Source organism: Lissotriton vulgaris, chromosome 8 (genome assembly GCF_964263255.1).
Source record: "Lissotriton vulgaris chromosome 8, aLisVul1.2, whole genome shotgun sequence".
In the NCBI taxonomy this organism is placed as follows: Eukaryota; Metazoa; Chordata; class Amphibia; order Caudata; family Salamandridae; genus Lissotriton; species Lissotriton vulgaris.
This window is the reverse complement of record NC_141696.1, coordinates 1,111,870,420-1,111,897,240: the sequence shown is the minus strand read 5'-3', so window position 1 is coordinate 1,111,897,240 and position 26,821 is coordinate 1,111,870,420. Positions and strand designations below refer to the sequence as shown.

General features: G+C 44.2%; 1 protein-coding gene across 1 annotated transcript in view; it reads right to left on the bottom strand.

Annotated features, from left to right (window-relative positions):
• LOC147698332 (uncharacterized) overlaps positions 1-26,821 on the bottom strand; it is a 126,211-nt gene that overhangs the window by 32,151 nt on the left and 67,239 nt on the right. The window contains exon 2 of the mRNA XM_086933426.1: positions 11,419-11,481. Coding sequence (XP_086789552.1) covers positions 11,419-11,439 — 21 coding nt within the window. The 5' untranslated portion in view covers positions 11,440-11,481. The remainder of the gene's footprint in view (positions 1-11,418; positions 11,482-26,821) is intronic.

The following is a 26,821-nucleotide window of genomic DNA, read 5'->3' as shown; positions in this document are numbered from 1 at the left end:
TTCCTAAAGCTCTAAGAAGTATCTGCATATGAGCACTTTGCAAATAAATTGTAACATAACATGAGAAACTATTAGTTAAAGAATATTATGGCTACACTGTTCTTTGTTCCTCCCTGACTATCATATAAAGAGCTGTGAACCTTCATTATTTAATTATTTTGTGTCTATGCCATAACATTATACAGAACCAGATTTAAAAGTTATAATAAGTTCAAAATATTTTGAAAATTGAATTTTTATTTAAAAGTATTAACTTTCACTCATTCACATGAGTGTCATTTTAATTTGTTTTGATTTCCTTGTCATTCAGCCTTTATCAAGATCATCAGCCACTCACAAATCATCCTTCTTTGACCTGCCATTTTATTCCACTAAGTATTGCAAAACCCTGCTCACCATCACTCAGCCACACTCAGCCAATTACAGCTGAGCTACAAAGAAAGCCAGCTATCCAGCTCATCAAACGACACCCGCTCCGCCTATGATTAAGTGGAGGTTGCTGTAACCACATCTAGATACCTAAAGAAAAAGAAAACAAGATTCTAATACCGACGCTCCATCTCCAGCAGGTGATATCTCCTAGTGACACTAAGGTGGCGGACCACAGGGGTAAGGACTCCAAAGACAACAAAGAGAAAAAATCTTCCCTAAAACAATAAAAGGTGGAACCTCCCCTTCCAGTCAAAGCCAAACAAGACTCCGGGGTTTGCCTAGAAATAATACTCCAGCGCCTCAGCGCATTACACGATCTGGCTCAAGAGACAAAAGGGAGTACAGATGCAATGCATCATGACATTCAAGCCCATAGAAACTATTTTCAGAACATGTCAGGAAGGTTTTCAGAAGCAGAAACAAGAACTGGCTCATTGGAAGACACCGCCACACATGAAAAGATCAGAGTAGACCCGACCGCCAACAAAATCAAATCACTCATGAAAGATATTTCAGAGTTGGAGGATCGGAATTGCGAGGAAATCTGCGCATCTTTGGATTACCAGAAAATGCGGAGGACGGCGCAAACTCGTGTGTGGAGTTTCTGGAAGCTTGATTACCTCGCACCCTGGGCATCACGTTCGATCGAGACTTCCAGATAGAATGAGCTCACCATGTCTCAAGGCGAAACCTGCTCACCACTCCTCCCAATGCGCAACCCAGAGCCATGATTTTTAAACTGTGTAGATTTCATCACACAGAAGTCATACTTACCCACGGGAGAAAAACTCAACAATCGACCTGCAGTGGCTCAAAAATGAACATTGCGCAGGACTATTCAAAGGACACGGTCACAATCAGGAAAGGCTTCTCTGAAGGTTCAAAACATTCAATACGGATTTGCCTGATCTTCGAAACTCGAATTGTCGTCAATGGGAAAACCTTGATATTCACTGACCCAAATGAACTGAAGAAATTCCTGAACTCCTCTGTTCCGTCCGCATTGTTCACCTGACTATCCACACCAGAAAGCTCCATCTACAATGATCATCAAATGGTGAAATGTTGATCTGTGAAACACTCACATTGAACAATGCTTAATGAACAACTGAACTACGAACAATGATCAGTGTTTGTTGATCAGTGCTCTGTGGAACTGAAGGCAGTGAGCACTGAAAAGTGAACAATGAACAGTGAACAATGCTTAATGAACAGTGACCAATGATAGGTGAACAAGGCTCTGTGGTACTGGGATCTGTGGCAGCCAGGCTCAATCATCGTGCCATGAGGTCTTCCGTTCTACATGTATCCTGGCAGGGTTAAGCCCCCGTAACCACTCTAGCTTGAGTTTTTGACAGTATACTCGCCTTCTTTTAGGCTCTGACAGATGCAACCCACTCTACCACTCAGGGTTTGCCTTTTTGAGTTGGCCTTACGAAGTGATCTGAGCACTTTATGTTTGCGGACTAGTCACGTAAGAAATGCAAGTTGATATATATGTATATAGTTATAAGCATGGTATGCATATTTATGTATATCTATGTGTATGTATACTATGCAACCAACCTTCATCTGGTACTGACCCTGTAGTGTATGCATTTACATGTTACTATAGACTCTGGTACAGGTTTTATATTGTCAATATCTGTTGTGTGCTTGCCTGAAGCTAAACGTTACAACTGGGTTCTACTTCACCCCAGGATTCCTAACCATTCCACACCCTTCCAATCTCCTACCCCTGACACCATACATTTACCAGAAGCACACCCACACCTGATCCAATGTTGGCTCTTGAATGGCCATAGGACTCCTACTGCTCTGTCACCAAATTCCATAGGAAACTCACCCGACTGTCACTACCCAAGCGCTTACACGTCTAAACTTCACCAATCAAGACCACCGACCCGTAACTCCTATGCCTCCCCTGCCGTAGCACCAGGACACTCTCTTCCCCTGTGCTTCGCCTTATTTTCCCTCTTACAACTCCCCTCAATCTATCCCTCGATCTAGTCCTCCCGCAGACTTTCAAAACAACATAAGCAGCAACAGGGCTGATCCAGGTGTGTCATGGCGAGGGAATTTTAAAGAAATGTATGTGTACCTTTCTGCAATGGGACCCCCATTAGGTTTGGCCTGTCTCTCGTGGAATGTGAGGAGTATGCACTCTATGGTCAGGCGCCACAAGATACACTCCTATCTGGTACGCAGATGCATTCAGATTGCATTCCTTCAAGAAACTCACCTCCTGGCACAAGAGGAGAAGGCGCGGCAGCGTTGCTGGAGGGGTCAGGTTTACTACACCCTCATACTCTGCCTTTGCGAGAGGGGTACTGATATGGATAAGGGCTGGGGTCCCGTTCCAATGCACAACACAGGTGATTGACCCAGGGGGCAGATTTGTGGTATTAACGGGGAAACTAGACGGTATGGACCTTACCCTGGGTACCATGTACGTGCCTAATGCGGATCAGCCGGCCTTCTTCTCCTTATTGTCACGAAGGTTGGCAACCACCCTCACAGGGTCACTACTACTGGTGGGCGATTTCAATTGCACCACTGAAGTCACCCTAGACCGCTCCCAGGCCCCACTCCCTAATGCACTTGCCCACAAGCTGGCAGAGTCACGCTGTAACTGGCAACAGAAATGGGGATTAATAGATACGTGGCAGGTGCAGCAACCTTTAGCCCAGGATTACTCCTTCTTCTCAGCCCTTCATGAGTTACATGTCCTTGTCGATGCCATCCTATGCTCACCCAATGTCCATGAGCGGATTAGCAGCAGCAAATTCATCACTAGGGTGCTCTCTGACTCAGTTGCAATCGTCACGTGCATGCCCCAAGATCCCCACCTGGCGCTTGCGAACGGAGGCAATAGATGACCAGGTTTTCCGCACCACTATTTGAACAGCTATCACTGAATATTTCCAGGCTAACAAGGGAACAGCCACGTCCACAAATGTGGAATGGGATGCCTGTATAGCAGTGATTTGAGGGCAGTGTATATCTGAACTGGCTGGGGTCAGGAAGGTTTTCCTTCAGGATATTCAGCGTGTCGATAAGCGGTTGCACGCCCTGGAGAAGGATCGACCTGAGAATCCGGGCAAGCACCCAGAGTTGCTAGAGGCAAGGGAGGCAGTGGCAGCTCACGTGGAAAGTCTGCGCTGCTAAGACCTACATCACATGGGCACATTCTGAAAGGGATACGTCAGGAGCCCTCCTCGCTTGGTTGGCGAATACGGCTAGGCGAGGATCAGTAATACTGGAACTCTGACACCAGATGGGTGTAGCTAGATATGACCAACAGGGGATCAAGGATTTATTCTTCGGCTATTACTCTGAGCTCTATCGAAGCCGGCTAACCCTCTCAGAGGATGAACCGCAGGAGTTCACACGAGAGGTTGAACTGCCTTTGCTGGATGAAGATGCGGCAACTTTGTTGGGTTGGGGGATCGAAGTACGGGAGGTGCGTGGTGCCATCAAAAGTATGGCCCGTAACAAAACCCCAGGCACGGATGGCCTTCCAATAGAATTTTACCTTGCTTACATTGACCTACTTGCTCCCCAACTCACACAATTATATAACTATGCCAAGATGCTTGGCAGATTACCTGTCTCCACTAGAGAGGCGATCATTATTATTCTACTAAAGCCGGGCAAGCATGCATGGGATAAAACGGCATATCGCCCTATATCCATGCTCAATCTCAATTATAAAATACTAAGCGGTATCCTGGCCACCCGGTTGCTCCCCCACATGACCACTCTCATACATGCTGGCCAATACGGGTTCATCCCCACCAGAAACACAGCGCTCAATATTCGAAGAGTCTTGCATCTATTGGAGGTGGATTCTTACAGCACTGACGGATTCTTACAGCGCTGACACTGCTCTGATCTTTGCAGTAGACATAGAAAAAGCCTTTGACAGCGTGGAGTGAGCGTACCTGTTCCATGTGATGGGAAGGATGGGGCTTGGCCCCGACTTCGTGAATTGGATAGCTCTCTTGTACGCTGACTCCACTAATAGGATCAAAACATGGGGAGTGATCTTGGAGGCGTGCAGAGTGGAGAGGGGTACATGGCAGGGGTGTCCCCTCTCCCCTTTGTTGTTTGCCCTGGCGATGGAACCCTTGGCGGCACATGCTAGGTTGGGGCGGGCATATCGAGGGCTTGACGTACATAGACAAGTCCATCATATTGCACTCTATGCAGATGATCTTTTACTTTTCCTGGCTGATTCGGGAGAGGCCTCACTGGGGGCCAAAACTCTGCTCCATGCTCTAAGTTGAGTGGCAGGTTTAAAAGAAACTGGTGAAAATCATGTCTTTTCCCGTCGCACAGGGATAGAATAGGCCCACAGTGCACCTAGGGGGGGGAACTGGGAGGACAGATGCTTGCCCTACTTGGGTACCCTGATCTATCACAGACAGGAGGATATTCTTGAGGGCAACATTGGAAAGGCAATTATGGGGGCAAAAGCTAACTTTTAATTCTGGGTCTCTCTGCCACTGTCAGTGGCAGGCTAGGTGGCGCTTCTCAAAATGGTGACCCTCCCGCGGCTACTATATTTCTTTGGGACATTGCCAGTCTGGATTTCAGCAACCTATTTCAAGCAGCTCCGTGTAATGAGCGCTGATTTTCTGTGGGGCAAGGGCAGGCTCAGGGTAGCCCTCAACACACTCATGTGACCCCGAGCAGAGGAAGACCTAGCGGTCCCGGAATATGAGACTTATTATTTAGAAGCACAATTTCAATGGGTCACACAGTGGGTAGCGAGGGCCACCAGAGGGGAAAAGGAGCCCAGGGAGGATATGTCCCGCATAGTACTGTGACTCTGGCTTTGTGCCACATCCCTCATCCTAGAATTTGCCATGGCGCAGAAATGCTGGAACAGATATCTGTGGAGGGCTTCTATTAGGAGTCCCTATGCGCCGGAAATACCATTAAAGAAGTGCAGGGCCCTGCCACATGGGGGCAATAGGTAGAGATTGGAGTATGACGATCTGCCAGCCCGCTACGACTTGCCAGGGGGTGATTTCTTGCAATATACAGCCCTCACGGCGGCCATCAGGAAACATTGGGGTGGAGTACTAACAGAGCCACCCACTTCTATGGGGTGCCAGTATGTGGTGATGGCAGCGGGCACCTTTAAGGCGGTGACATTTCTCTATAGACTTATGACACTGGAATCCTTATCCCCCCTGACAGCCCTGAAGCTCAAGTGGGAAACACATATAGGGAAGATCATCTCAGACAGGGCATGAGGTGAAATTGTGGAAAGAGACTGGAAGAGCACGAGGAATGCGAAGATTCAGTTCATGCACTTTCATATTCTACACAGAGAATATCTTACCCGGGCATGATTGCAACACATATTTCCCGACCCAGTCAGCGCCCTGCCCAAGATGTTCTGCAGACAAAGCGGATTTTAAACATATGTTATGGGACTGCTCGTCCCTTGACAGCTTTTGGGAGGAAGTGACAGCTTTACTGACAGACCTCACTGATAGGGACCTAGACCCCCCCATGGCTCACTGTATCTTACATTGGTTTCCCCATACCTCAAAGAACAAAATCACTAGTAAATTAATAGATTTGGGATTCCTACTAGCCAATAGAATCATCACCACACAATGGAAAGCGAAGCAGGGCCCTAACATCACTAAGTGAAAATCAGACTTCCTGAAATGGGCTGAGTGTGAGGGAGGGATTAGGTTACAAATGGCTAATCGCACGGGGAGTGAGAAGGTAATGGAGAGGGCGAGAGCCTTGGAAATGCTTGTTGTAGCTCTCAAATCCCCTGAGGATGATGCGGTGGATGCAACTGCGGATGACTCTGTGGAAGCCATAGGTTAACACATAATCAGCTTTGAACCCACCTTGTTTTATCTCCTCACAATTGGTGGTTGTGCTTTGGAGATATGCCTGATCTCACACAACTTTCTCTCTTTCCAATAGGTAGACCTACTACTACAACATTAGCTCTCCTGATCTTTGGCAGCCAGCACTTAAGTGACAGCCCTGGGAGGGTGGGGAGGGAGGGGGATTGGGGGGTAGTTGGGTTTGGGAATTTCCAATGGTTGGATAATGACTTTAGCAATCTGCTCACTCATGGGTTATGCCAGGGCAGGAGGTATGAATAGCCTGTGGAGCCATTGACGTTCCTTAATAATCTGAATTGACATATGTATCTACTATAAAACTGGGGTATGTAACGGAACCCCTTACTGTCTTTTGCTTTTCCCTTTGTTTTTCATCTTTATTCACTGATAATAAATAAAAATTGTTTTAAAAAAAAAGCAACTACAGGGCTGGGTAGCCTTCCAGCCGGATTTGGGATAGGCCTCCTTGTGGCCGAAAACTCCCCACTTAGAACATGGGTGGGGGATTGCTTCACCTACGCATTCCCGGGGTTTGGAGGTAGGTGAGTTTTAGTGATTGCTTTTGTTAATTTTGTTATATTATTGCTTCTGGTTCTTCTTCTCTTCATTACTCCTCTAACCTGCCTTCCACCCTTTTCTTTCCGTCCAACATGCTTCTAACAGGCTGACCCACTTGCCCGGTTACCTGAGCAGTGTTTCTGCCATTCCCCACTGAGCGAGTCCCTAACCTTACTCCTCCACATGACTACCAACCTCCACAAAGTAGTATCTGCGATAATCTGAAACACATACTATGCTACCTATCCCTACTTAAAGGTTTTGTGCCATTTCTACTGTTATAATTTAATCTTAGAAACCCAGACTCCCCCAATGGCCCATACATTAAACATACTTACATGAAACACGAAGGGACTCAACCAACCAGTTAAGCGAAGAGTTGTGGCGGACTATTGTCAAAATTGAAAGGGGATATCATCCTCCTACAAGAGACCCACTTAAAATCCATCCATGGCACAAAATTCTATAGCCTTTGGATTTCAGATGTTGGCATCTCCCCAGCCCGCACAAAAAGAATGGGGGCTCATCTCCAAGATGAAAAGGCGGGATCTAGAATTCTACATACATGCATAAACATCTATGCACCAAATGCTAACGCCTCAGACTTTTGGAGGGCTCTCGATAGACAAATCTAGGACCTCCCAGACGGCTTGGGCATTATCCTAGGTGGAGACTTTAATTTATATAGGGTTTCAGCCCACATATTTATAGCTAATAGAGTGCATAAGCAAATGGCATCCTGATGTAAAAATAATAACCTAATGGACATATGACATCTCTATAAGCCTACTGGGAGTGATTATGGCTTTTGCTCCTCACCATACCTCTCCTTTACATGAATAGACTACATCATGTAAGTAGCTCGCTACTCCATCTCTCCCACTCCCTGATGATTAAGCCAATTGTGATCCCCTTAATCATGCCTGTATCTCAACTCAAACCTCACTTAATTACCTTACTCCACCACTTCGTCAATGGCACCTGAACGATGACCTTCTGGATGACCCTGACAATGTAGCACAAATAAAAATGGCTATTACCAACTTCCTTAAACAAAACGCCCCAGAAGACACAACTTCCATGACACGTTAGGATGTTCTCAAGACCACATTAAGGGGGGATACTGATAAATATCACAGCTGCTAAAAATAAGGCACACTCAAACCATCTCAAAGAGCTAGAATGCTCTATCCATTCCTTGAGCATTCAACTCAAACAAAATAAAGGCTTGGCCCTCCTCTCAAAATTGAGTGCAGAACAGTATGAGTATGATAAAATCCTGAGTCAGAGACCCAAAAATGACGTGATCAAGGCAGGTAAACTGTATAAAAATAATAAAGCACGTAAATCCCTCACAAATGATCTCAAATAAACTAAAAAACGATCTCTTATTTTGACCAAAAGAAATCCAGATGGAGTAATTACCATATCCACCTCTGGTATTCTTGGGGCCTTCAAAAAGTTCTGTACAGACCTATATAACTGGATTACCCCAACTTCCCTCACCCAAATAAATGATTATCTTAACTCATGCACCCTCACCAACATCTCTCAAGAAGACCAACTGACGATTACCAAACCTATCACAAATGAGGAAATCAGACTGGCTATATGCTCCCTTAAAACTGGGAAGGCACCCGGTCCAGGAAAGTTGCTGCCGCCTATGCAGACAACATCCTGCTATTCACTGAAGATGGCCCACGAGCCATTCCAAACATCATGGACGAAATGAACAGATACAGGTTGCTAGCTACCCTCTAAATAAAGACAAAACTGAGGTTTTTCCTCTACATGTCAATTGCACGGCTGCAGTCATTGGTAAATTAGGCCTGAAATGGCAAGCAACTGCCATTAAATACCTGGGAATGCAGTTCTCCCTAGGCCTCTAACACGCTGTGGCACTGAATGAGCAAAATACACTAATCAAAAATAAAGAACTCCTCTCCACATGGTCCCCCAAAAACATTACCTGGTGGAGTCGAGTTGGCTTGGTGAAGATGATGATTGCTCCCCTGATTCATTTCATATCCAGCATGCTCACGGTGTCCTTATCCCTCGCCATCTTTTAATCTGTGGAGATCGCACTTGCAGAATTCATATTGGAAGGGGAAAAAACAAGGATCTTTGTGAAGGTCCTGAAGAGGAATAAAACCTCTGGAGGTATAAACATCCTGGACCTCTAATGTTATTAAAGCGCTTACTTGGTTGCTCAGGGTGTGTGGTGGCTGAACGCCAAAAAAAACAATCCTCCTCCATGGCTTAATATTGAGACTTACGTTATCTCACGACTTTCCCTTAACTCTGCCCTTACAGTCCATAACATCTTGAAACTCCCCCTCATACACTCCAACCAAACCACACTGGACACTGTAAAAGCACTTCTCCTTCTTGACAAACGATTACTAAATGGAACAGGTGGCTCGACCCTAGCCTCCTTATGATATAACCGCTCTGTTAAACTAGATGGGAAACCCCTCTTTTGGGACCTTGGGGACAAAAGGATAGAAATACCATACTCAGCCTCGGACACCTGCCAATCCGATACCCTTCTCCATTCTACATCAAGACTTCAATCTACCTAATATTAACTTCTATGAATTCCTATGACTCAAGAGCGTGCTCGGTAAACTGAAACCACCACATGATCCAGACCTTCTAATTTTGCTAGGCACCTCAGAAGAAAAGGCCACACCGCTTTCCACCTCCATAAAATACTCGGCACACATAACGGACAGGCCCAGAGAATATTTAACAGGAAATGGGAACCACACTCCCAATCAACAGGCTATCCTCGTACTGCCAAATGACCTGGCAAAAAATATGAAGCTCCCCCTTCGAATCCAAAATCACCCCTGCCTTGGCACAGTCCAGAATCTGGTCCATCCCCAAAATTTACTGGACCCCATCTGTAGTGGTGGGCCTCAGCAAGGCCTACCAGTGCTAGGGGTACGCCCTTCTCTGCACAAAGTCCTCAGACCAATAGGATAGAAGTTGGCACAGAAACTGGAATATAAAAGAAATAGTTTATTAACCTCATGAGGTGGAACTACATTCACACAACACCCTTCGGTAGTGTATGAAGTAGCACACTGAACAGAAGGAGCATGGTCCTTTTATACCCACACAGGGGCTCAAAAGAAGGCGGTACAAGTACAAAGAGAAGGTTTTAGGTACATATAAGGTCATACAGAAAATGCACAGTCAATATGTAGGAGGAGTTAGCAGTGGCTAACTCTAGCAAACACATCCTGACACTTACAGACTAGTAACAGCTGCATGGACTGAGCATGTGCAAAGTGAAAGAGGCTAAATATAACCTGTCTCTAGGTAGAGTACAAGAGCAGACAACAGAAAGGTAGGAAAGAGCACATGGTGAGCACGTGGTAGCACATGACAGACAAGATGGCTGCCGGAAAACAAGATGGCTTCAGCTGATGGTAACCCTGATCGCTGCCAAATGACAACACATCCACACTACACAAATTAGGGTTGAGGGACTCTGCCTTATGTTGATGTTGTGAGTAAGGATGCGGGGACCTACACCACAAGCTCTACCACTGTAAGAACCCTTCCATTATGGATATACATTCAAGACCTGTTGCGCCAAATTACCAAAACAGCAATAGAAATTGATTTCCTAACAGCAGCCTTAGATCTATATGCCAACACCCATGCGAGAGATCTTGACCCCCACATCTCTTTGCTTGTAGACCTTCTGCTCTCCCTAGGCACCAAAACTGTTCTCTCGGACTGGAAATCCACCATCCCCAAAACCTTTGATAAATGGTGGAACCTACTTTGTTCAATCAGGGGAGCTGATAACATCCTACAAACCAGATTCCATGGCCATTCGCGACGACTATGGCATGCTTTTGGCGAGTACAAACAGAAGAACAAACCACCATAAATCCCTTAATGTTCCTGCATTCTTCTGCCTGTGTGGTAGCATTCACTTTAGACTTTCTCTGTATTGGATATTTTTCTTAGACTTATCCCTACGCTGCTCAGTGTAGCCGTACCCTTCCCTCTTCCCTCCTTCACTCTCCCCCATCCTTTCTCTCATTCTTTTCCTTCATGAGCCAGAGGAGAGGACTTGGTTTGCGGTACACTCCAATCTGTATGCCTCTATTGTGACTGATTCGATCCATCAATGTCATATGTGACTTCTTCCACACCTACTTGGAATGACATCCTCATGTTTTCTTCCATCTGTACATTTTTCGTACATACCGTTTTCAATATTGTCATATGCAGATTGATGTCTAATCGTTCATAACTTAGGACATCTGGAGTGTACGGCTTCCTTATGTGCTCTGTTTCTTGGTTATTTTTGTAGACTAAATAAAAACTATCTGAACAAATAAAAACGAAAAACATTTGATAAATTATTGGTGTGCCCAATCTCACACAGAGTGCGTAAAGCATATAATCTAAGGGACTAGAGCACCAGCGTCCTAACGTTTTCCCAGTCCAACATATGAGCAAAGACAGAATGATATCCCAATGTACTTTAACAAACTTGAATCGCATATACCAGGTTTCATACCTCTTGTGCTTTGTTCGGCATTTTACTTAGAATTTCACTTTTACATCCGTGAATTTTCTTTGTCTAAAAAAGATAATAATAATCATGAAAAACATGGTACGTTATTAACATACAAAATGAAAAATAAAAGTGGGGCTTTCAGTGATTACGAGTTTACTATTGAGATCTATGTGCACGACCAAGTAACAGGTGGGGCTGACTTAGCCTTTCAATTAAATTAAATTAAATTCGGATTTCTTTTTACAGCGGATTTACAGCACATAAAGATTTCACACAACATGAATCAGGTAGAAGGGAAATAATAAAATGTATCATAGCGTTTAAAAGCATCAGCAAATGGATCCAGGCAGTTATATGCAACCTTAAACATAAATCCAGTGAATTGCAATGAGGCAAAAGGATTTTTCAAGAGCCAGGCAGATCTGAGTAGCTCTTACAGTAAAAAACACAAAAGGCATATGGAAGGCGACCCTGTCTAAAGACCAAAACCATATACTTTTTTTACAAGACTGAGTTATGTGTACAAAAAGCAACACATTTTTTTCCTAAGAGACTGTACGGTTTGAACAGACACGCAGCTTGATCACAGGAAGCTCCTCCAGTCTGCTCAGCTTGCCGGCAATGGTAGGTCATTTATCATAAAACTAATTTTGAGTTTCCAACTTATACGTCCTAACCAATTAAGTACTTCTCCGTGCCCACTGAACATCAAGAGGGAGATAAGCTCTCACTGTTTGGTTTCATAATTTTCGTTTTTCCACCTTGTTCTATTTGGTAAACTAAAAATAAGTACATGCCTTTTTCAGATCTCCACTTTTAAGGTCTAACCTCGAGAAATCTTTTCGAAGAAATGTAGACGAAATTGAAAAAAAATGCATTCACTTTGGGTTCTTCATGGTAAGTTTCGTGCAGATTTGTCAAGCATAAGCAAAAAAAGTGGGGTATCAAAAGGGACATTTCCTATTTACCACCCAAAGGCTTCTTTGCTGTTTGATACATAAAAAACGGCTGAAAGGAATTACATCAATCTTGCCATGAAATTAGAACTTTACCCAACGAAGCGTTTTGCTCTACTTTTGTGTAAATCCATTCCATAGTGTTTGAGGAATCAGCATTTAAAAAGTGTTCCCAGTTCCCAGCTGGGTATGAAAATGTTAAAATTTAGAGGTACCTGTATGGTTAATTCATGGAGTCCCAAATATCTAGTTTCACAGATCTAAAATTAAAAAAAGAAAACAATCTGATTGGACAAGAGCTCTCTCCCCTGTCAAATGTTTTGGTTCCGCAAACCCAAACTCGGGTCAGTGGAAGCACTTTTGTTGGCTGGCCACAGCATCAGGACAAATGCTGCAGGCAACATTAGAGGACGTAGGAATTCGGTCTGCATGCCCTAAATATTAAATTAAAAGGCACAGAGGGAGTCAGGGTAAACACCCTGTATTTTAATGGAATGCATCTATCATATAATATGATGAGTGCATTGTAAATGTTGATCTTGGTTTGAAAAGGCTTGGACTACTTCTATCATATACAATCCCTAAGTCAACAAAAAAACTTTTTTATATTCTCTTCCCCTATTGTTTTACCACTTTCCAGTTCATGTAGTGTTATAACCATGTTCACATCACTTATCTGAAGGCTGTGATCATCCGGTAAGATTACATTTCCACTATCAAGTTTGGTTTTGATTTTAGATAAAACTGTAGTGTAGTTCCTATATTCCCAATAGGCTCTGCGCATTGGAATGACATAAACGGCAGTTTAGACGTAGGACTGAGGTCGACTAGGTCTCTACTGAATATGTTAGACTTAATTAGGTATGCCAGCTAGCTCAGAGGTCACTAGAAACTTTCTCGAATGAACAGGAAGGAGTTAACTTTCCTGATTAGAAAAGAAGGGATTAGTTTCTGACAACCGCATAAACAGAGTCGTGTGAAAACAATAGATAGCTATTTCACTCAGTCAATCGTGCATGCTTAGTTTCACCAGAGTGCAGAGAAATAGAGAGACGGGCGTTTTCAATAAAAGTTGTATTTATTGAGCAGTCTGCTTTCTCATGCAAGAGAAATGAATTGCCACAATTGCAATACTTATCATAAAGTAAAGTGAGTACAGTAAAAGGAGTATTATGAAATAATACTGTAAAAGCATTTATATGGTTTCTGAGCCATATGATACTTAACACGGATAAAATATATACAATTACATATAATGATAAAAGTTGACTAAACGTACTCAACTGGTGCTTCTAAAATACGCCTACCCCGGTGTACCTAACCTAAGCCTAGTACGTGGGGAGGAGTAAGTGAGCTGCAGTTTAAGTTAAGTTAGTTTTACCAAGAATCTGAATCAAGAATTCTCTAAGGGTCTAATCAGCTCTGTACCTTGGTTTTAGAAGGAAGGAGGTCTTGTATCTCGTTCTCAGGACTCGATCTACCAGCAACCTGCAAGGGTGACTGGAAACACTGGAGCTGGATTTCTCGGCAGGAGAAAAGACAGCGTCTCTCTCAGTGCGTCAAATGGGAGGGTCGGCTTCCTTCGGCACTCGCATCAGCTGGGCTTTGGGTAAGTAGATAGCCGCTCTGCTCCAAACCACTGTGTGTTGCTTAAGGCAAATGCTGGTATATTTATACCTGGAAGGTGCCGTGTTTGACAAAAGGTTGGACATAAGACGTCACTAAGAACTGTCACTAAGAACTGGCAGTTCTTTCAGGACTCGCAGGAGTTCTAGGACAAATCAAAACAAAAGCAGGGGGAATTCCCTGGCTACTGTAGGTTTGGTTTGTTTAAAGAACGCGTTGTACTTTCTAGGAGTCTTAGGGAAGTAGCCTTGCCGTATTTGCACTGCATTGGCAATGACTAAATATGGATATGATTCTTATGCCTTTATAAGGATATGATTTGTTATAACCACATAAGGGCATAAATCGGGAATATTTAATTAGGGTCCTAGATACGTTCACAACAAAACGTGCTTTTTCAATGTCAACTTTCGAACTCATTTGAATACGTCTATTCTTCTTTGTACATAATCAAATTTAATGGTGGGACAGAATGTTAAAGCCAACCTATTAACTTCTTCAGCAGTAAGTTTCTAGTATATAAATTAATTATTCTTTTGTTTACAAAATCCATTATGGTTCATGTGATGTGCCCCTCTTTTTTCTTCCTACTGGGGTTGTTTCCACTATTCCTCTTTCTCTGCTGGTTGCTCAAATCTTCTGTCAGTTTTTCCTCCTTCTCTGTTCTAGTTGAATCTACTTGCGCCTGATTTCTTGCTTGTACCTCTTCCTAGTACAGGGAGTAATATTTGTTGTTAAATGTTAATATAGAACCTATCTCATAGTTCTGCACGTCCCTCAGAAATTTCCTCTGTGTGCGTGGTTTTATTCCCTCCTCCAATGTGTCAAGTCTCACACTCATTTCTTTAAGAACTCTATCAATATCTGTCCTTCTCATTCTCTGGTCTCTTCTTAAGCTACTCTGTTATCTGTTATATTTCTTTTAGGATTCTCTCAGGATCCAGCCGTGCATATTTTATCGAAATTCTCAAAATAGTTTTAGAGCATTGTGTTGAATTGTCCACCTATTCCTGTAGTATTTCAGGATTAGGGTTTGAATACGATAGGGTCGTATAAATACGGAGGCCCCTTGGAATATTTTTGTTTTCCAAACAATTGTTGGCCCTGTGCTCAACTGTCTGTGAGCAAAAACCCTGCACTGCAAACAGCCTTCAGCCTGTGAGTAACAGGGACTGACTACAGGACCAGGCCCAGTTCTTGAGTCCAACACTTCATGGGTGACCAACCCCTACTGCACAAGGCCTTCAGTAAAGCATAGCAAGGGGTGACTTCAAGGCCTGGTCTTCAGAAAGCTCCTAAAACTAATTCTCCATGGGTGACCAACACCCACTACACATCTCCGTCTGCCATATCCAGTGGAAGTTGGCTGAGGGCCTGACCAATGCCCAGGCATTTCACCCATGCCTCCAAAGGTGAGCAATTGCGGCTGCCCAGAACCTTCCACTGTATGCTGCGTTGGCTGGCCACTGGGTCTATCCTTTAGACATGACCTATATTAAAAAATTGGTGAGCAGGCAACCCCACACCTGCATGACCTTCAGCACTGCACAGCAAAATGCTAAATGTTTGATCTAACACGAATCAGGTTCTCAGCAGAAATCAGTAAACAAAATATCACCTTCTTGGATGTTCAAACAGAAAGATATAATTATAGGATTTGTACCAAGCTGTTTAGAAAATTCACAGCAGTTAATCACAATTCTGCATGCGACGGGTGACAATCTGGAATCTCTTAAGTGGAGCATCCCATATGGGGAACACCTGAGGACACCTAGAAATTGTAAAATGGAAGAAGCCATTATCACAGAACAAAACAATATGATTTAGAGATTCAGAGAGAGGGAATACCCTTACTGTTTACATGAGAAAGCAATGAAGGGGGTCCAATCAAAGACAAGGGAGTCACTGTTATTTGATCAAAGTATAAACAACCCAAGAAAGCTTGAAGGGGGAAGTCAGATTTGTAATCACATTAAATGAGAAATCAATGAAAATAAAAAAAAATATCTTTGAACTGGCAGATGTTGAAATGCGATCTCATTGTACAAAATTCAATAGATGACACACCTATCATCACATATAGGAAAGAGAGATCACTTAAATATTCATGGGACCCCAGTGCAGATTAAACAAGATTTGATGGAATTCCATCCATGTAAAAATTGTAAAGCTTATAAAAATAGTGAAAGCGATAGGGAATATTCTATTCCGTATGGTAAAATTACAAAAGAAATTAAGCAATTTTTGAGCCGTAACTCTCATTTTTTGATCTATTTCCTAATATTTCCCTGTGGAAAAGGATACGTCTGCAGTACCATTTACCCTGTACAAGAATGCGTCCTTGAACATATGAGGGAAATAGATAACAACGATAAACATTACCCTGTTGCTCTGCATGTTGCTGAATACCATTTCAGTAATAGAAACATGCTGAAATACTATGCCATAGAATAAGTAAACAGTGAACCAAGAGGAGGCAATATAGCCCTCACATTGAGAAGAAAGGAATCGGAATGTATAGTTGATTTGAAAACGAAGAACCCAACAGGACTCAACACTGAGGAGGAGCTTAGAGTCCATATAGATGATTAGAGATATGTAGCAGATGCCTGTATTCTTTTGACTTCTCTTTCATTTCTCTTTTATTCTCTGGAGAAATGAGGTGATTTTAATCTGTGTTTAATTTATGTTATATATTCTTTCAGGAAGTAGAGGAAGGGGATTTGGACAAAGAAGCCAGGAGCGGGACAGCTGTCTGAATTGCAAACTCTACTACAGGGAACTGACCTCTTTACACAAACGAGCCAACATTTTGATTTAAAGTAGTAGATATTTATTTACCATTTGCATATATTTGACTTGTTCCAAGATGATTGTATACCACAATTTAGGAAATGTATAGAAATACTTGTTGGAAGAGAGTAGTTTGCCCACTGGGAGCACCATTAAGTGGAAGTGTATTTTTGAATTTATTGCAGAGTACAAATGAGAACAAGAGGGATATGCAAAATAGCAAAAAATAATCGTGAAACTACAGTTAATAATATGGGTGGTGTACCTTTGAGATGATGTGATGAAAATATCAGAATGGTGTGTTTATGTTTAATTTGTCGTAGTATTGACTATGGACTTAATAAGCTTGACTAACTTATTGTGAGAATATCTTGGTACTTTGGTTTGAACGAGGTTTTGAGTTATGAATCATTGTGAGAACATGAGAGGCCATTTTGAATTTTAGATTTTGAAGCTAACAAAGGTCTTAAGCTGTTAGATGCCTCGAAGAATAATAAGCACAGGCTTTAAATAAGAACTGTGTGTCTTTATCCTCCAGTGTCCAGCCGGACAAGGAGGTGTTTATTTCAAAGGATGAGAGAATATATACAGAGTTTAGAAGTGGAACAAGCCACAAATTAATAACTGGGCACAAGCTTGTACCAAGTCAAAGAGAAAAACAATACATGGGGAAAAGAATAACAGGCAAACAGGTTGGAGAAAAAGGTGGCTTACAGTACAGTGAAATCTTACGTAAGCTCTAACCAACAGTGACTGCAACACATATTACAAAATGAAAAGGAAGCAGTACTGTACAAACAGTTGATGTAACGTTTCGATCCCTGTCTCCAAAATTAAATTGGGATCATCTTCAGGACTACAAATATCAATTTTGCCTGATTGTGTTTATACAAGCCTGTGGGATTTAAACAGGAGGGAGGAAAGGGGAAGTGACAAATTATCTCAGGGGAAAATATTTACATATTCACAGCAAGTCAGTTACATTTCTATACAGTACGAATTTCGTAATGTGTAGAGACAGTGCAGGGGCTACTGTGCACAGTGCGAGCATGGTTATTTCAAAAGGGCACAGGTGGAGATGTGCTTATTTTTAATGAAAAACCGACGACACGTGTGGGAGACCGTGCAGGTGAAAATGAGGCAGTGCATGGTCACTTTACATAGGGCAATAGTGAAAAGGTGCATGGTTACTTCTAAAGCGCACAATTGAAGTTGTGCTCATTCTGGTGGAAAAACGGCAGGGTGAGCCGGAAACCAAGATTTGGCCGTGCGACGCGTGAAGAGTGCTTATGGCCGATCTGCAGTGCGCAACACGAAAATTTGCCAGTGACTAATGCGGCCGATCAAGGAAGCGGTAGTGGTGATTTAGCTTTAGCGGTCAGCGTACTAACCAGGCACTAAATTGTAGTGCGGTCACGACGGTGACGGGATTGAGGCGGGTGGAGGCATCAACCTATCTGGGGTGAAAAAAGGGGGAGACCGTTAGCGTTAGCAGTGGAGCAAGGCTGGCTTAAATGGGGGGGTCGTATGACTGGATTACCTAGGACGCCAAGCGGTTAGAGTTAGGCGGCTTCGCGTTTCAGTGGGGAAACTTCAATGGTATGTCCGGCCAGATACTGGTAGTGTGACCTGCATGAAAAAAGTAGTGGTATTTAGTGGGCAGTGCCAGAGGGCAGTGCCTAAGGGCAGTGCGGGTCACGACAAGATTAGACCGAGGTGAGGGTTACCTTAGCAGTAGTATATTAACTGCCGGCTTCGTAGGCTTGGGAAGGGCCGCGCACAATGGGGCACGCCTGTTCCTTGCGATCCTGCAAGATAAAAGTGGGTGGATCAGTTGGCCGGTATTTCGAAAGTGCGCGGTGGGCGCGAGGAAAGGAGTGAATCTTACCGCAATGTGATCGCCATGGGACGGTGAGTGGGTCCCGTCTGGTGAGCGTGGTAGCTGTTGCATGCAGCTTAGGGGGATGTGCGTGTTAAACACCCCTCTCGGGGGTCATGAAAATTGAGAAAGATCTAATTACGGGTCCAGAGCACGGCTGGAGCATGCACGCCATCTTGGAGTGGTGAATCGGTAGGGGAGTGAGTGAGACGTGGTGACATGAAAAGTTTTTAGCTCACTGCAATTGACCAGGCTCAAAAAGACAACAAATTGTAGTAATGACAGTAAGAATGGTAAAGTTGAACAGAATGTTCTGTGCGCCTTTGCTCAAGTGCAGTTCATAAGAATTTCATTTACTTGCGACTGATGGGTTTGCATGCAGTTCATTGGTGCTCACAGCAGAAGTCATATCCAACAGAGTCGGATTCCTATGTGTCTTTTGGTTTTGCACAAAGTTCCAGGGTACAAAGGAAATTACACTAGGCTGGTCCAGTCCTCTGCTCTGTTGAGGCCATCCTGTATGGAGTTGAATTGGATGATGGACTTCAGTTCTTCCTTGTTCAACAGTTGTCCCATGTTGCCACCTCTGGGCGGAAGTTTCAAGACCTTTAGTACAGTCCACTTGATGTCATTTTCAGAGTGTTTGAATGCTGTAAAATGGTCAACGAATGGTGCGTTCGGGGTCAAGCAACGGATGCGGCTTCGGTGTTGTCCAATTCGGATCTTAACTTTCTGGGTGTTTTGCCCTATGTAAACCTTTAGGCAAGGACATTGGATCAAATATATAATGTTTGCTGTATTACAATTTGAGAATGAATAACTCTGTACAGTGACGTTATTGATAGTAAAACTTTTGCCTTCCATTGCAAAATTACAGTTATTACAACCGCCGCATTTCGAGTGGCCAACAATGGAGGACAGACCCCATACAGTGTTAAGAGTGGAAGCAGGTGGTGTACTAGGTAGAGCTGCCCTGACGAGGTGGTCTCTGAGATTTTTGTTCTTCTTGAAGGCAAACAATGGTTTATCAATTGTAAGGATGCCAGAATTAATGATGGGCCAATGTTTGAGTATGGTTTTCCTCAACTGATGGGAAACAGGTGAGAAAGTGGAAACGCATGCAATACGTTTTGAATCAGTTTAAGGTTTGGGGGTGAGTAAGATCTCACGGGGACAATACCAGGCCCGTTTGGAGGCATTTTAGACTATTTTCTTAGGGTAGCCGCGTTCTTTCAGTTTTAATGCTAGGATAGCAGCTTCTTGGAAATAGTCTTCCTTGCATGAGCAGTTGCACCTGATCCGCAAAAATTGGTAATAGGGGAGGGAGTCACGCAGGGCCCTTGGGTGATTGCTGTTATAGGCCAAGAGAGTATTCTTTTCAGTGGGTTTACAGTAAAGTCGCGTGAGTAGAAAACCTTCATTGTGAAAAATTGTGAGGTCCAGAAAGCAAACTGACTCATTATTTGTAGTGATGGTAAATGTCAGTCCCATGCAGTTGTTATTCATCCAATGAAGGAATTGGCGTAGGCAATCGACGTCCTGTCTCCAGATGATGAAAATATCGTCGATATACCTACGCCAAAACCCTATCCCTGAGAAGAATGGATTGGAGGGATTGAGAATCACATTGGTCTCAAGCTGGTCCATGAAAAGCACAGCCAGATTTGGGGCAAAAATTGTAATATGTGTTGCAGTCACTGTTGGTTAGAGCATACGTAAGATTTCACTGTACTGTAAGCCACCTTTTTCTCCAACCTGTTTGGTACAGGCTTGTGCCCAGTTATTAATTTGTGGCTTGTTCCACTTCTAAACTCTGTATATATTCTCTCATCCTTTGAAATAAACACCTCCTTGTCCGGCTGGACACTGGAGGATAAAGACACACAGTTCTTATTTAAAGCCTGTGCTTATTATTCTTCGAGGCATCTAAAAGCTTAAGACCTTTGTTAGCTTCAAAATCAATTATTACCCGAGGTCCTCCGCTACCTTTACGGGTTCCCTTGTTTCATATTTTGAATTTTAGGGCACCGTAACAAAAGCATATGTTTTGTCCAAGCAAACAACATATTAGATGGTGACCATAATAGTGAATGAGCTTTGTCCTCCTTTTATGTTTACTGGGTAAACACTGTACATATAGAGCACTTAGGTATTGTATGCCATAATCATGAACAAGTCACTGTGTGGTCGAAACACATCGAGTACTCGGCAATAAACTTTTGGTAACAGCGCACCTGAGTGGGCGTTTCTCTCACTGTGTGTGCTTGTTGGATATATATTACCTACTGGCGGTCGCCAGTAGGTAGTTATAGTTAGGATTTTTTTCAATGCAAAATCTCAAAATACTATTTGGAATAACTTTGGCGCCGGTTGACGAATCTGCCTCAAAATTTCCTCACATTTGCCTCGCGGAGCTCCGGTCCTTTCCTGAAAGTTTGGGGGGGAATCGTCAAGCGGGGGCTGAGATAAAAGGGGGTCCCAAAACGTGTTTTCCCCATGTTAATTTCCATAGGGCGGTCGAACTCACTTTTAGCCCGAACGGCTGAATGGATTTCCACCAAACTTGGCAAAATTGTAGGGACTGGTAGCCCGATGTGCTTTTGCTATGTCTCAAGATATGTGCTCCAGTGGATTTTGAGTAATTTAGGTTAAAAAAATATATATATCTATAGGCGCGCACCGGGGAGCGCACCGGGCGCGCTACGCGACTTGCGCGCGGAATTCTGATTGGCTGTTGGGTGTCTGTAAACATTCTAATCAGTCCGGAGCGGCCGCCATCTTGTGTCTCGGTAGGATCGAGACACAAGAGGTGGCAAAAAAAAAGGGGGGAAATGATCATAAGGGGGCAGGGTAGACCCCCCCTGACCCCCTAGGTTTGATGTGGGGGCTATAATAGGGTCCCGCGGGGGAAAAAAATATATATTTACGATTTGCGGGGGGGGAGCGCCCGGTACGCGCACCGGGGAGCGGACTGGGGAGCGTAGCATGGGGAAAACCCAGTTTATTCACTGTGTCACCTCTACGACCCTTTCTTGCGTCAATACGTCCCTTTTGCATACATTACACCTGACGTAGGTATAATGTGGCGCAGGGGCCTACAAAGTGACGCATCTACCTAGATGCGTCACTTTGTAAATATGACTGATTAAGGTGCATTTTTTACAGCCCTGGTGCGTCACAAAAAGTGACGCACCAGTGGCGTTAAAGTGACGCATGGCCTCATAAATGAGGCCTTCAGTCTTCTAGTCATGCGTCATATTAAATTTATGACGTATTATGTCGGGAGTACTTACAGATACGTCAATATTTCAGACGTATCTGTAAGCGCAAAAGTGATGCATTGCTGGAGTGTGTCACAAAAATGATGGAACTCCAGCAATGCATCCTTTCACATGGGGCCAGGCCCCATGTGAAAGGGCCTGCATGCCTGCTGTGAAACAGGCGTAAGATTTGGATGCAACAGCGTCATAAAAGTGGCATCTCATAGATTTCACTGCGTCACCTCTACGACCCTTTCTTGCATCAATACGTCCCTTTTGCATACATTACACCTGACGTAGGTATAATGTGGCGCAGGGGCTTACAAAGTGACACATCTACCTAGATGCGTCACTTTGTAAATATGACTGAATAAGGTGCATTTTTTACAGCACTGGTGCGTCACAAAAAGTGACGCACCGGTGGCGTTAAAGTGACGCATGGCCTCATAAATGAGGCCTTCAGTCTTCTAGTTATGCGTCATATTAAATATATGACGTATTATATCGGAAGTACTTACAGATACGTCAGTATTTCAGACGTATCTGTAAGCGTAAAAGTGATGCATTGCTGGAGTGTGTCACAAAAATGATGCAACTCCAGCAATGCATCCTTTCACATGGGGCCTAGGCCCATGTGAAAGGGCCTGCATCAGTCTTACGCCTGCTGTGAAACAGGCGCAAGATTTTGACGCAACAGCGTCATAAAAGTGACGCAGTGATATCTCATAGATTTCACTGCATCACCTCTTGCGTCAATATGTCCCTTTTGCATACATTACACCTGACGTAGGTATAATGTGGCACAGGGGTTTACAAAGTGACGCATCTACCTAGATGCGTCACTTTGTAAATATGACTCAATAAGGTGCATTTTTTACAGCACTGGTGCGTCACAAAAAGTGATGTACCGGTGGCGTAAAAGTGACGCATGGCCTCATAAATCAGGCCTTCAGTCTTCTACTCATGCATCATATTCAATATATGACGCATTATGTCGCAAGTAATTACAGATACGTCAATATTTCAGACGTATCTGTAAGCACAAAAGTGATGCATTGCTGGAGTGCGTCACAAAAATGATGCAACTCCAGCAATGCATCTTTTCTTACCCTTCCACACCCCTGTTCCTTTTCTACATTTTCCTTGAATATCCACATTCCCCATGTTCACTCTCTTTCTCCTTACTTTCCTTCCCAACACTCACCTTCTTTCAGTCCCCCTACTTCACTTCTTTTTCCCTCTCATACCTTTCTGTTCTTTCTTACTCATTTTCCTTTCCTTTATCAATGCACTCCACTTCACTTACTCTTTTTCATTTTTTTAAGAACATAGCTCTTTGATGAGAATTGGAGGTAGTTCTGAAAAGAACTTTTTTTTTTTCTTTTTTTAGAACAAAAACAAAAACAGGGAATGGAAACTGCTCAACAGGAGCAAAAACAAAAATAATAATTAGGGCTGGGAACGGCAGCGATGGTTCTCCAATGATCGAACCATGAGCAGAACACTTTGCTCCCCATAGCAAAGTAGCTGATCACAGTATCTGCATTTAAGGACGCCTTTATTAAATGCAGGCTTGTGGAAAGTGAGCCCAAATTACTATCGATGCCCGGGCTGCTGGCACAAGTCGCCTCTTAGTTCCCATTCTGAATAGTTACCAAATAAAGAGACAGGCGCTGGAAGCAGGAATCACAAGAACAGGATTTATTACTCATGAGGAGAGCCTGTCATTTCAGACACGAAACAAGGTGTCATCGGGAGGTGCTCTCACAAGTTCTCTGAGACATCGCCTTTTATACCTTACAAAACATTCCTTATTACAATAACGACATTGTGAAACAAGGAAAAGACATCCCCGTAATCCTCGTGTCAATCCCACCCCCACATACATCCACAATAGAGGTCCTCAACCTGCTGATAAGAGGAGGGGGCTATCACGCAGTTGAGTGTTCCGCCGATTCTTAGGATGTGTGCGCCTGATCGTATCCCAGGGGGTGGGGAGGCCAGGATCAATAGTGGGCCCTTTGAAGAGGAGCGACTCCATACAATAGGGGGCAGTAAACTGTATCTCCCGGCTTAGGCGATGGCCTCGGACCTGTGTGGACAATCGGACTCGGTGGAAGGGGTCATCAAAGGAGAGGTATTCACGCCGCGTGGACAATCAGGCGCAGAGGGAGAGTTTACCAACAGAGGGGTATTCATAAAAGGAAAGGAGGTGTTTGGTCAGGCGCGAGCGTGACTCCCAAGGACAGAGTCTTGCAGAAGAGGAAGGTTTATGACTTGCCCATGTGAGGGAGGAGGGGGGAGCCAGGGTGCGCACAGGGACAGAGTTGCACAGAGAGAGAGGTCTTATGACCCGTACATGAGAGAGCGGGGGCAGTCAGGTACAGCTGGGGGGGTTATGTCAGCTGAGGCGAAGGATGCTTCTTCGAGAGGAGATGGGGGGGGTGCGTGGGTCAAGCAGGAGGGTTACTTCTCAGAGCAGGGTCGCGCAGAGGGAGAAGTTTATTCGAGAATGGGTGGGGGTGTTCAAATGCGTGCAGGAGGGAAGCCGGGGATTCCAAATGAGCGGGCAAAGAGGCCATGGTGCCTAAAATGGCTGTCAGGTACATACGGGCATGGGCCTTTGCTGGCAGAATGATGCGGTCAACGTCCCATGACATTCATGGTGCGCACAGGGAGGGGAACGGGAAAAGACAAATGAACGCCGCTTATGTACATCAATTTCGTGAAGTTCCACAGTCGCCGCTTTTTACATAACAAAGTTCATTTCCTAATTGATGGGTGTACATATACACATGTGTGGTTGATGAAATAGCATTTGTCCATACTAACATATTGCATATAATCATGAACAGTTGATGTGATTGGCAGAATGCGGCACATAGGAAATTGCGTTTGCAAACATACTACATAGCATAGATGCTTCTGACTTTCTCAAAAGGGTGATCAATGAACATTTTGACCAAGTAGTTGAGGGAGGAATTCAGTCCAATAAGATCTCTTCGTCACAGTGTCTTTTTAGCAGTGAGCCATCACTGGTAGGCTCTAGTCCGTGTCCTTTTGTTGGCGCTGTTGAGCACCGGCGGTGGAGCTATAGGTCCAGCTCGGATCTATCCTTACGCGTTGCAGGGTGTGGTCAGTCCTCTGCTGTTAGACCACAGTCCTGTTCCCTAACAAATCCTTTTAGTGGCGCCTTATGCTTGGCACCTACATTTCCGTGGCATAACCCCATTTCCACCTAAATGCTGTTCTTCCTTTCGGCAAAAAGTCACGTGGAAAAGAGGGTATGTTGTTCAATAGTCGATGGGAGTGAGGGCGGAGTGGGGGTCAGATTTCCTGGGACACACCAAAGGGACCAAGGGAGCAAAAGATAACAAGCAAGCAGGCCCATCAATCGGGCTTGAAAAGGGGGACGGAGGCTTCAGGCACACGTGGGGTAGTGGACAGAGAGCTTCAGGACAGCCCTTCATCCTTTCGTTTACCGCGTTTGAGAGTGCTGCCTCGTCCCGTATCTTGTTGCGCTGCGGCTCCACCTTTGGTCGAGGTCGCATGTGTCTCATGATCTGCAGCCAGGCTGTGCGCCACGTCCGACCCTTCTCCTCCGATGATCGTATATCTTGGAATGGGTAAAAACAAGTTTTAGAGAACTGGCAGGAGAAGAGATTTTTACATTTGAATTCCACTCGCAATCCTAGCACCTGGGGTCATGCTCATTGGTCATAGTCAGAAGTCTATTACCATGAAGTAAGTATATGGGTATTTCTACTGTGTTCACACCAAGTCTAATCGGCGTTCATTCATGACACATATGGACAGAGGTCAGACTCCTATCACTTGCGTATTTCATCAGAAACTCAAAAATAAACATTCAGGGGAGACTCGTCCTTCCGACCCGAGCCTTAATAGTCTTACATTTCCCTTTTAGAGCTGGCTAACTCTTTCAAGCAGAGCGGGGGTGCAATCATCGAAGGACAGTGTTAACGCATTTTTCTCGAGGGGCGACAGTTGGTCATGGTCATTAGTTATGCATCGGTGATAGCAGCTGGGGTCAATCAGGTGGGGCGGGGACGCTTCGGGCATTCGCGCTTGAGTGAAAAAGGGGTGGGGCAATTTGGGCATTGGGGTCAATCTGGACATTGGCGCTTGTCTCTAACGAACTGAAAAATAGGGTGCCATTGACATATAGTTCCCCTATAAAAGACCAGATTAGGGGACCTTAGTCGTCTCACCTGTCCTTTCTTTCTTAGCCAATTCGAGTTCATTCATTTTGCGGAAAGGAGAGGCAGCAATATGGCAAGTTACAATCGTTTTAGTTTCTGTCAATTTCGCTGAACACCTTTGCGTTCAATAAGTATCCAATCAGACTGGTGCCAGCGGGGCACAATTTTACCACAAAAAGGAAGATGGAACAGGGGGACTCCCATAGAGAGTGAGAGTCGTCCGCAACCTAAACGAGCCATTCGGTACACGTATGACATGTAGAGAGAGAGAGAGAGAGATAGGGAGATAGAGAGGGAGATAGAGAGGGAGAGAGAGAGAGAGAGAGAGAGAGAGACGTGTACAGTAATGGGTCATTTAGTGCGCTCACAACACAGAACAGCAGGGGTCAGGTAACACAGAGACGCGAACAGAGGGGAGACATAAACCCATACATTACATACACACAAACTCATTCAAAGAAAGACAGTACATGTATCTCATACAAAAAAGGTTCATGACAAAACATAAAACAGCTATTGGCCAAAAAGATCTTTCTGCATGCTGCGCATCTTTAGTATCCTATTTATCTACGTGCTGAGCTCTTTTTACCTTTCCTCCTTTTCCTCTCGTTTGCTATCTCTGCGAATGTTCTCGGTTGCCAATACTTACACCTCGGTCAGTTGGTCGGG